The 11,201-nt window shown below is 44.4% G+C and overlaps 2 protein-coding genes across 4 annotated transcripts in view; one reads left to right on the plus strand and one right to left on the minus strand.

The window, feature by feature from the left end:
• LOC143299199 (leucine-rich repeat-containing protein 59-like) overlaps positions 1–11,201 on the minus strand; it is a 99,556-nt gene that overhangs the window by 56,978 nt on the left and 31,377 nt on the right. The gene's annotated exons all lie outside the window — the stretch shown is intronic.
• Positions 2,776–11,201, plus strand: part of LOC143299119 (transmembrane protein 272-like) — a 14,141-nt gene continuing 5,715 nt past the window's right edge. Inside the window, exons 1-2 of the mRNA XM_076612248.1 lie at positions 2,776–2,922; positions 6,270–6,420. Of these exons, the coding sequence (XP_076468363.1) occupies positions 2,827–2,922; positions 6,270–6,420 (247 nt within the window). The 5' untranslated portion in view covers positions 2,776–2,826. The remainder of the gene's footprint in view (positions 2,923–6,269; positions 6,421–11,201) is intronic.

Genomic DNA, 11,201 nt, shown 5'->3' on the forward strand with positions numbered 1-11,201 from the left:
GGAACGATATATATATTAGAAAAAATAAATAAATAAATAAATAAATGAAATAAGCTAAAATGAAAAGATCGGTGGGGGGGGGGGGGGGGAGGAGATGAGAGTGAACTGACAGCGAAACATGTAAAGTAGGAGATGGGTGTGTGGGGCTGAAGGGGTGGGGGGTTATGCTTTCACGTGTGTGCTAAGTATTCGCTTGAATACGGAACTCTGACAAAGTCAGCTCAGCATAGCATACCAAAGACCTCTACATTTTTTGTTTGACGCCACCCCTCTCTCTCTCTCTCTCTCTCTCTCTCTCACCATCCTCACCACCACCGTTGTTCCCACCACCCTGCTCCCATCCCCCTCCGATCCCCGACCCATCCCCTCTCACCAAACACATCATTTATAACTTGCGACGCAAGCAAACCACAAACTACACTAAATTGTCTTCTCAGTTGTTCACAGAAGCTGCATCCAAACGAACAGCCTGTGAATCAGGACTGCCCAATTAGATTTTTTTTTTTTAATCGACCACGTCAAACTCAAAACCCTCTTACATCTGGGGGAAAAAAAAGCAAAACAAAACTGTCACCATTAAATTTCCCTAGGGCAATTAAGGCATGGCTGTGCTGATGGCGTCAGCCCTTTTTCTTAAATTTCTGTCTCCAGATTGCAAGAAACTGATAAATTGATATAAAAAGATACTCCAAAGCCATAAAAAAATACAGGAAAAGGCCATAAAGGCAACTTACTCTACAGAAAGATCAGCTAGTGCCCATTTAATTAAGCAAGTTCAGCTAAAGCCCATTCAAGTGAAAGATCAGCCAGTGCCCATCCCAGTGTTTACAATATCACTACATTATCGCCAGAGCAAAACAACACAGGTATAGTAAGTACGTCACAGACCGCGGAAAGAGAAAACAAAATTGTCAAGGCTTGCTGGAAAAAAAAGGGGTGTGTGTGTGTGGTGGGGGGAGGGGATGGTCTGGGATTGCAGAAAAAGCAGACAATATTGAAGCAAGACAAATAAATAAATAAAAAAAGCGGAAATGAAGAAAGCAATAGTAAAGACATTTCTAGCATAGAACTTTCTGACGGTGGATATCCTACTTATACCAAAGGACTCCCGATATCCCACGGGCATTCTACTTCCTCGGAGAAGAATAATGTTTTTCGGTGGCCGAGCTAGACATAAAAAGAGTGAAAGTAAGTTTGTTCACCCCAGGGGTAACGAGACGTGGCGCAAATGAATACAACGTTTTCTGTTGCAAGCTTATCACGGTCTTCCGCTTGACACCATTTGTATTTGTATTTGTATTTCTTTTTATCACATCAAATTTCTTCTGTGTGAAATTCGGGCTGCTCTCCCCAGGGAGAGCGCGTCGCTGCACTACAGCGCCATTTTTTGTATTTTTTCCTGCGTGTAGTTTTATTTGTTTTTTCCTATCGAAGTGGATTTTTCTACAGAATTTTGCCAGGAACAACCCTTTTGTTGCCGTGGGTTCTTTTACGTGCGCTAAATGCATGCTGCACACGGGACCTCGGTTTATCGTCTCATCCGAATGACTAGCGTCCAGACCACCACTCAAGGTCTAGTGGAGGGGGAGAAAATATCGGCGGCTGAACCGTGATTCGAACCAGCGCACTCAGATTCTCTCGCTTCCAAAGCGGACGCGTTACCTCTAGGCCATCACTCCACCATTGTACATTAAGCGAGATATATATCACTCTTTACACGTTCTTCTTCTTTCCGTTACACGACCAACATCGACTTGCCAATGACTCTGTCGTGGTTCATGCATGCTGGGTATTTTCGTGTCTCCTTTACCCACCGAACACTGACATGGGTTACAGGATCTTTAACGTGTGTATTTGATCTTCTGCGTGCGTATACACACGAAGGTCGCAGGTCTGCACATATGTTGACCTGGGAGATCGGAAAAATCTCCACCCTTTACCCACCAGGCGCCGTTACCGTGATTCGATCCCGGGACCCCCAGATTGAAAGGCCAACGCTTAAACCACTCGGCTATTGCGCCTCCAAACTGCAAACATTGGAAGCCGAGCCGGTTTCTGATCGGAATTGATTTTGCACATCTACAATTGATTCTACCTTCTGAAGGCCTGACTAAGCGCGTTAGGTTACGCTGCTGGTCAGGCATCTGCTTGGCAGATGTGGTGTAGCGTATATGGATTTGTCCGAACGCAGTGACGCCTCCTTGAGCTATTGAAACTGAACTGAATCTACCTCCCATACAAGCACCTTCATTTATCCATGGGCTCATTCACGTCATGACTGCCTCTAAACACGTACATATCGAATTGATCACACACACACACACACACACACACACACACACACACACCAAAATAACGACCTCAACGACAGTCGCGTTATCGATTCACTCATTGGACAACGTGTTACCCATGCCGTTCGTTATAAAGAAGAAGAAGAAGAAATCCCCACAAAGTTTCCGGCGACAATGCACACCTACAAAAAAAAAAAAAAAAAAAAAAAAAATAAAAAAGGCTAATACCTAAGAAAATGCCACGATTGTGGAGCTGTGTAAACGCCTTCTCATAGAAAAACGATCGGATTCTTCTCCAGGGTCAAAGTGGTTGACTTGTGAAGGGTTGCGGCGACCGGAACACGTTTTGCTCAGTGTGTGTGGGGGGGATGGGGGGAAGGGGGGGAAGGGGGGGGGCGGCGGAGTGGGGGCGAGGGGGGACGCGGAGGGGGAGGCGGGGAACATGAGATGAGGTCCAGAAGGCCGATAAGGATGTGCGCCAGTTCAGTCGGAGGGAGAGGGGAGGAGAGAGAGAAAAAGAATCAGGACTGTCAGCATGTGTTCGTCTACGTCTGGGCGGCGAGTCAGCGCTGTGTTCTCTGTGGAGGAAGCCAACATCACTCCATCGTCCCTGTATCTCAACGGGCCTCTTGTGAGTATCATCATCATCATCGAGTCTCTCTCTCTCTCTCTCTCTCTCTCTCTCTCTCTCTCTCTCTCTCTCTCTCTCACCCAGTTCCCAAAAGGAAAATAAAAAATCGACAGAAAGCTAAAGTGCCCAGTGTGGTTCAGTTTTAATAAAAAAAAAAAAACACCTGCTGACGTATCGAAACTGGCTTATCATTACCGAAACTGTTTTTTTCTGAATCCCTCGCTTCTGTATAGAATAGCTAAAATATCTAATTCGGTCTCTCTCTCTCTCTCTCTTTCTCTGTGTGTGTGTGTGTGTGTGTGTGTGTGTGTGTGTGTGTGAGTGTGTGTGTGAGTGTGTGTGTGTGTGTGTGTGTGTGTGAGAGAGATCTTTGAAAGGTCAGCACCCCGTTGAAGCATAACAATGGACCATTTTGTTTAGCCTTGTCCTGCTCATAACTTTTCAAAAAATCCCTGTGTTTGTTCGTTCGACCTTCAAAGGAAGGAGTAATATAATTAGGTACACAGGTGTACATTTCACTGGCACATAAAGTGCGTCCGCATTTTTAAATTTTCTGTGTAAAAATGGGGTCGAAAACTGAAAGAGAATGGGTGAGAGAAGTGGTGGGAGAGAGTAGGGGGCAGGGGTAGAGGGTAGGGGGGGGGGGGCTGTCGAGAGAAAGTCTTTTCGATATTCTAGATAGAGAACATGTAAATAGCGAGACAATATCCACATTTCTTCCCGTGTGCTTTTCCGTTTATAAGATGAACTGGTTAATAACATTGTAATACATACTCTACATTTCTTCCCCTCCACTCTTTGACTGGCCTTCTTTCGTCTCCTGACAGGGGAACAAATGTAGAGTATAATTATGTAATAATGTTACTTTATCAAATTTACATTTTTTCCCCTCTTCGGAACGAAACTGTATGGAAAGAACACAGGGGAAGAAATGTGGATATTGCCAATAACGAAAACCGACCTGCTTCGTGGAGAACAAAGGTGAAACAACATTGTAAACGTTCACCCGGTGATGAACGGTGACGAAGGCTGGCCAGTTTCGGAGCGTGTTCACCAACCGGTTCATTGTCCTACCACAACGGGCGTCGTTCGCTTTAACCACTGTTCAACTCAATGAATTCTCCGTGCACAGAAGTTTCTTTTTTCTTTTTCTTTTTTTTTCACCCGGAAATGATACCATGGATATTTGAGTTGCAAAATAATAGTTTCTAATAAACAGAATGAACCAACACTTCAGTCGCACTCACAATTTCACGTCCAAACTTCCAAATGTGCCGTGAAGCTGTAAGCACTTCCATGCTGGAGTCAACATTTTGTCACGCCACATTTTTTTTTATATGCACAGTTTGCATGCAATTTTCGCATCGTTTTTTTATGTGTGCAACAGGCATGCTCAATCATGTGCACGCAGAAACGTTGCAAGCAACCTGCATGAACATGACCTTATGTGTATATATGCGCGCGCGCGTGTGTGTGTTTGGGGTGTGTCTGTGTGTCTGTGCCTGAGTGTCTGTGGGGGGAGGGGGGAGGGGGAGTCTTTGTTTTTCTGCCTGTACTATGTGTGCGTGTGCGTATGTGTGCCCTTGTCTTTGTGTGTATTTATGTATATATGCGTGCGTGTGTTGTGGTTGTTGTGCATCGCTTTTTTTTTTTTTTTTTTTTTTAATAAGACGAGAAAATAAATGAGGGATGGTGAGGAGGCGAAAGGGCTGAGGGGCAGAGGCAATGGGAGGGGAAAGAAGGAGGGAGGCATGGAGTTTGGGATTCGGTGAGAGTTGTAGAGAATGGATATGGATATGTGGGACTAGAGTGTATACATCATGCGTGTGTAGAGTTTGTAGGTTGCTGGCGGAAGATGGAGGGTGGGGGGGGAGCTGGGGGCAGGGGGGGGGGCTAATATTCGTTTATGTATCAATAATCATTCATCAAATAGTCCATTACTATTATCAGTATTTATAATAATAATTCCAAACACTCGTTCTGCCTCATTAGCAAACTCCATTACCCCTCACACCCCCTCCACACACACACACACACACACACACACACACACACACACACATTCCACCCCCACCCCACTAGATTCCCCTCTTCATCATCCCCAATGTTCCCTACCACTCTTGTATTTTATCAAGTACTCTCCCTTTTTTTTGAGGGGGAGGGGGGGGGGTTGTTGTTGTTGTTGTTGTTGTTGTTGTTTTCATTTTTTCATTAATTCATTCATTCATTCTTTCGTTTTTCTCTTTCTTTCTTTCTTCCTTTCTTTCTTCATTTATCCGTTTGCAGTCATTGTGAAAATTGATTCGTTTTGTTATTTCGTCATCTATAGTCAATGAGGATTGTGCATGTAAAGTGCTTGGAGCTCTATTTCAGAAGGAAAAAAGCGATGAATAAGTGTCTGTTATGACTATTGTTGAAACTGCGATTAGTTCTAATCACAATTGTCTGTATAAGTTTATTTATTTACTTATCTATTTTCCCCCGAGGGGAAGCGCCGGGAGGTCTTTCAGTATAAATAGCATCCCCGCCTTCTGGAAATTCTGTGCTAGAAATTGCCTCTTTTCTATCACTCTCTTTGATTCTGCCTTTTTTCTTTCTTCACTGTTGTCTCCTTTTTCTGCCTTCCCAGTCCATTCCCCTTTCTTTTTTCAAGCAAGTCTTGACACTTTTTTTTTTCTCTTTTCTGCAGTGTATGATGTACTGTTTGTGCTGTTTTGCTCTGGCGATGAGGTAGCGAGATGTAAACACTGGAATGGGCACTAGCTGCCCATTCTGCAGTATTATTTGCCTATGTAACCTTATATATGTATTCTTTTTTGTTCGGCTTTGAAGATTTTTTTTTCCTTTTTTTTTCGATTTTTTGTACTATGGGGATGATAAATTAAGCGGATGGCTGGCGTCCTCAGCATGGCCTAGTCTTATTTGCGGTAAGGAGCTAAATGGTTGGGATACCGTGTCATGAACTGTGTTTTGTGGGTTTGTCATCGTGTGTGTGTGTGTGTGTGTGTGTGTGTGTGTTTTGTTGTTGTTGTTTTTCGGGGGAGGGGGGGGGAGAGTTGTTTTTTTGTTTTGTTTGTTGTCTGTTTTTTTTGTTGTTTTTTGTTGTTTTTGGTAGCTGTGACAGTTTTGTGTTGACGTGGTTGAGCATTTGTATGGTCTGACAGTTGTGTTTTGTGGGTTTGTCATCGTGTTTTGGGTGGTTTTTTTAGATTTGACAGTTTTGTGTTAACGTAGCTGAGCATTTGTATGGTCTGGCAGTTCTGATGTGGCCCTGTGCGGTCGGCTGGACTACAAGCAACAAGAACAAGAACTTATTCATTTGCTTATTTCTCTTCCTATTCCCATAGGATCTGTACCAAGGGTCTCAGGAATGGAGTCGCCCCAGTGTGGAACAGTGCCAGAGGAGTGAGCTCTTGCAGCAGATACTGGAAGCCAACAAGGATGCTGATGGGCCGCTGGACTTCGTCTGCCGAGTGACAGACATTCTGAGTACCACAGGTGGGTATCGGTGGGGAAAGAAATTGTCCCCTCTCTCTCTCCTTCTCTCTCTCTCTCTAGCTGTCTGTCAATCTATCGAATTTTTTTTCTAGAAAATGCGAGTGTGAGTCTCTCTCTCTCTCTCTCTCTCTCTCTCTCTCTCTCTCTCTCTCTCTCTCTCTCCCCTCCTCCCACTCCCCCCTTCCGTCTTTGATCTGTAATCAAGTCACTTTGACTGTCACAAGCACAGAGAGCGGTGAAGGGAGAGGGGAAACGAGGGGAGACTTTTCAGTCTAGAGCAGTAAATTGACCATCTTATGGCGTGTTAATGGTATGAGCACGTGTGTGTATGCGTATGAGAGTGTGGTGTGTGTGTGTGTGTGGTGTGTGTGTGTGTGTGTGTGTGTGTGTGTGTGTGTGTGTGTGTGTGTGTGTGTAGTGTTTGGGTGTTTTTGTGCGTGCATGTGTGAGAGAGAGAGACAGAGACAGAGACAGAGAGACACGGAGAGACACTATGTGTGTGTGTGTGTGTGTGTGTGTGTGTGTGTGTGTGTGTGTGTGTGTGTGTGTGTGTGTGTGTGTGTTTATCATTATGTGTGGGGGTGGGGTGGGGTGGGGTACGCGTATGTCTAAATGTGTGTGTATGTTTATGAGTGTGCACATTCTCCCTTCAAAGTGCAGAGTGTGCACATTCTCCCTTCACACAGGCACATTCTCCCTTCAAATCAAGGTGGTTACAGAACAGGTAAGTCCACATGGGAAAATGCAGTGGGTTTTGCATATGAGGTGTATGAAAGATTTCAAAGAAAAGAAGAAACACTGGCAGTAGCAATCGACCTTGAAGATGCCTACAATAAAGTCCAGTTTGTGCACCTCATGGAGCTGCTACTAAGGTATGGAGTAAGTTTGACTGACAAGATGGATAGCAGCAGTGCTTCAGGAAGGAACCATCTGCACCTTCCAAACTATCCATTGGACTGCCACAAGGGTCTCCGCTATCTCCTGTCCTCTACAACGTCTACACGAAGGGCCTTGCAGACTTAAACAACAATGGAATAGCTCGGGTGCTTACTCTTGTGGATGATGGCCTGGTCTTCAAAACTTCGAAAGATGCTCAGGAAAGAACTAAAGCCGTCCAGAAATAACTAAACAATATCGCTCAAAGGTGCAAAGACACAGGATCTTCCATCAATCCAGCGAAAGCCCAAACGTTGCTGTGCATCCTCAACGACAGAACCGCGAACAAATTACCACCACCTGTGTCATTCGACGGGATTCAGATCGAGAAAACCGAATGCCTACGCTACCTAGGAATACACTTCGACAGGATGCTGACCTTCAGAAAACATACGGAAAATACTGTTCTCAAATACAAAAAGGGTCGTTCAGTCTTAAAAGCAATGACAACCAAAGGTATTGAACAACGCCACCTCTTCCTGCTATACCAATCACTCGTCCTCAGTGCGATCGACTACGGACTTGGGCTGACAACACCGTCTCAAAGCAACCTCCTAAAATTAGAAAGAGTTCAAAGTGAAGCTATGAGGCTGATCCTTGGAACAACAAAAGACACGCCCACGGAAACCATGCGATACCTGCTTGACCTTCCTTCAGTGCAGGGCAGAAACAAGTTAGAACAGGTTAACACCTACTTTAGAGCATTAGAAAACCCTCAAAACCCACTGCATGACGCAGTCAAAGAACCAAAAGGCAGCCGTCTAGGACGAGGAAGATCATGGATGGGGCAAGCAGAAGACAATCCAGCTAGTATGCCGACTACAAGACCTGAAAGAAACAAAAGAATGGAAGAAAAACCCCGAAAACCTCAACCATCTATTCAACACAGCCATTTCACCCACCCTAGGAAGACATTGTCGGGAATGGCCAGAGGGCAAAACTGATGCGGAAGTGAAGCTACTCATAGAAGAAAACAGTAAAGAAGAGGACACCATCATATACACAGATGGCTCAGTCACCAAAGACCAATCCGGTTGGGGATTCACTGCGAAACAAAATGGAAAAACAATTAGGGAAGAGAATGCTGCCTACAAAGTCACGACCTCCAGCCTAACGATGGAAGCTGAAGCTGTGACACATGCCCTCCAGTGGCTATCGTCTATCCATATGCCCGGAAACCAGCATGCCATGATTCTAACCAACTCAATGAACCTCATACAGAAAATTGAAAATGGAATGGGAAGCCCAGAGTGGCATAAGGCAATGCGCAACTTTCAGATTAAAAAACTTACATGGTCATACTGCCCGGGACATGCGGGTGTTAAGGCAAATGAGCGAGCTGACGGACTTGCTGGTAACGCAACAACAACGAGCGGCCTACATCTAGGAAAATCGGAAATAGAAAAGTCAAAGAATATCAAAAAGAACAGGTACAAGGCCATCACATCATCGATCGCCTCAAAGAAATAAAGGTAGAGAGAGGGAGCGGCCGTAAGTCTAGCATGAAAGGTAGAGCACGATGCTTTGCAAATCAAACAAATATCGGCATCATTTCCAAACCAACATTGCGCAAATTCCTTCAAAACGGAACAGAGTCTCTGTGGACTTTTCCAAATACAATAGACTGAGCAACACACTAGACGCCACGTTCTTGGCATCAGAGATCTTTTCCCACCCCTCTTGCGGCCAATCAGTGGCAGTCTCTGTGCGTGTGTGTATATGTGTGTTTGTGAGTCTGTGTAGGTCTGTGTGTTTGTGTGCGTGTGTGCGTGCGCGAGGGTGTAAGTGTACACAGGTGTCAGATGAGTTCTGTGCACGTGCGTGTGTGTGTGTGGGGGGGGGGGGGGGGGGGGATAGAGGATGAGGTATGTGTGTGTATGCATGCCTACACTGTGGGAGCAACGGAATATTGGAACGTGCGGGTGTGCATATATATATATTTGTATATGTGTGTGTGGGGTTGGGGGTAGGGGATCTGGGCGTATGTGTGTGTGCTTGTACAAGTAAGTGTGCCTGTGTGTGTGTGTGTGTGTGTGTGTGTGTGTGTGTGTGTGTGTGCCGTGGAAGCTGCGATACGTAGCCTAGTGTGTGGAGGAGGGGGTGGAGGGGGTGCAGGGTAATGTGTGTGTGTGTGTGTGTGTGTGTGTGTGTGTGTGTGTGTGTTGGGGCTCATGTTCGTTTATGTGTATTTGATTGTGCTTTCATGTCTGTGAAACTGCATGTTTGGTGCATATCTGTTATGCATATATGTGTGAATGTGTGTCTGCATGTTTTACATTTATTTGCTTATTTTTTATCATTGTTGTCTTTTTTTTTTATTCTATTCTATTTATTTATTTATTTATTTTTATTTTTATACGCTTATAGTTGACTTCGTTAAGTTTTTATTTTAGTAGTAGTTCTTTTTTAATGTATTTATCTATTATTTATTTATTTATTTATTTACTTATTTCTTTTTATTTATTTATTTTGTTTGTTTTGTTTGTTTGTTTTCTCAAGGCCTGACTAAGCGCGTTGGGTTACGCTGCTGGTCAGGCATCTGCTTGGCAGATGTGGTGTAGCGTATATGGATTTGTCCGAACGCAGTGACGCCTCCTTGAGCTACTGAAACTGAAACTGAAACTTATGAGTGTGCGAAAGCGCGTGTGTACGAGTGTGTACTTGTGTGTATGTGCGTATGTCTGTGTGTTCGCGCACGCACACACACAATCACAGGCATTCTGACCACTGCAGGTGTGTGACGAAGAAGACTGTCTCTGTAAATGATGGTGTTCGTTCTTTGTCATTATCGAAATGGTTGTCATCATGTTTCCTCTTTATCATGCTTCACATCTCCATAAATCAATCACAGTGACAACCAAAATTGGTCATTCAGTAGGAAAGAATGGTCAGATGCATGACGCTTTTACTGGGTGGTCAGACAACACCACGGTATATTATTCAGGGGAACGCGCAACACACACACACACACACACACACACACACACACACACACACACACACACACACACACGGAGGAACAGGCTATAGATAGATCGATAAAGAGAGAGAAACACACACACACACACACACACACACACACACACACACACACACACACGGCTACTCTCTCTCCCGCCTTCCCTCTCTCTCTCTCTCTCTCTCTCTATATATATATAGAGAGAGAGAGATAGATAGAGAGATAGAGATAGATATACAGATATAATTATATATATGTGTGTTTGTGTGTGTTATGGGTGTGTGAGTGTGGGTGTGGGTGGATGGATGGGGGGGCTGAGGCTTTTTTTTTTTTTTTTTTTTTTTTAATCATTATCGTTGCCATTTTTAGTGCTTCACTCTGTATCCTCATTTGCTCTTTGAAGTTCAGGGTTGATGTTTGGTTTAGGTGGCTGTAAAGAGCGTCTGCGGTTCTTTGTCAATCACCAGATGCTGTCGGTAATAACACGGGTGTCTGGGCTGTCTGTGGTACATTTACTGACATTGATCTGAACGAAGTTTCTGTTTGTGTCTGTCTGTCCGGTTTTTTGACTGTATTGCAAGATCGGTAACACACTGGTTCAGACTCCAGAACATGCATATTTCCCTAACAGTCCAACAGGCTGATGTAAAGGTTTTGAATAATTAACAAGATTCCTCGGAAGGTAGAAGGCGGCATTTAATCATTTTTCACAACTGGTCCTATTCCAAGAGTTTCAGTTTCAGTTTCAGTAGCTCAAGGAGGCGTCACTGCGTTCGGACAAATCCATATACGCTACACCACATCTGCCAAGCAGATGCCTGACCAGCAGCAAAATTCAACGCGCTTAGTCAGGCCTTGAGAAAAAAAAAAGGTGAATAAAATAATA

This window comes from Babylonia areolata, chromosome 24, assembly GCF_041734735.1.
Source record: "Babylonia areolata isolate BAREFJ2019XMU chromosome 24, ASM4173473v1, whole genome shotgun sequence".
NCBI classification, from domain to species: domain Eukaryota; kingdom Metazoa; phylum Mollusca; class Gastropoda; order Neogastropoda; family Buccinidae; genus Babylonia; species Babylonia areolata.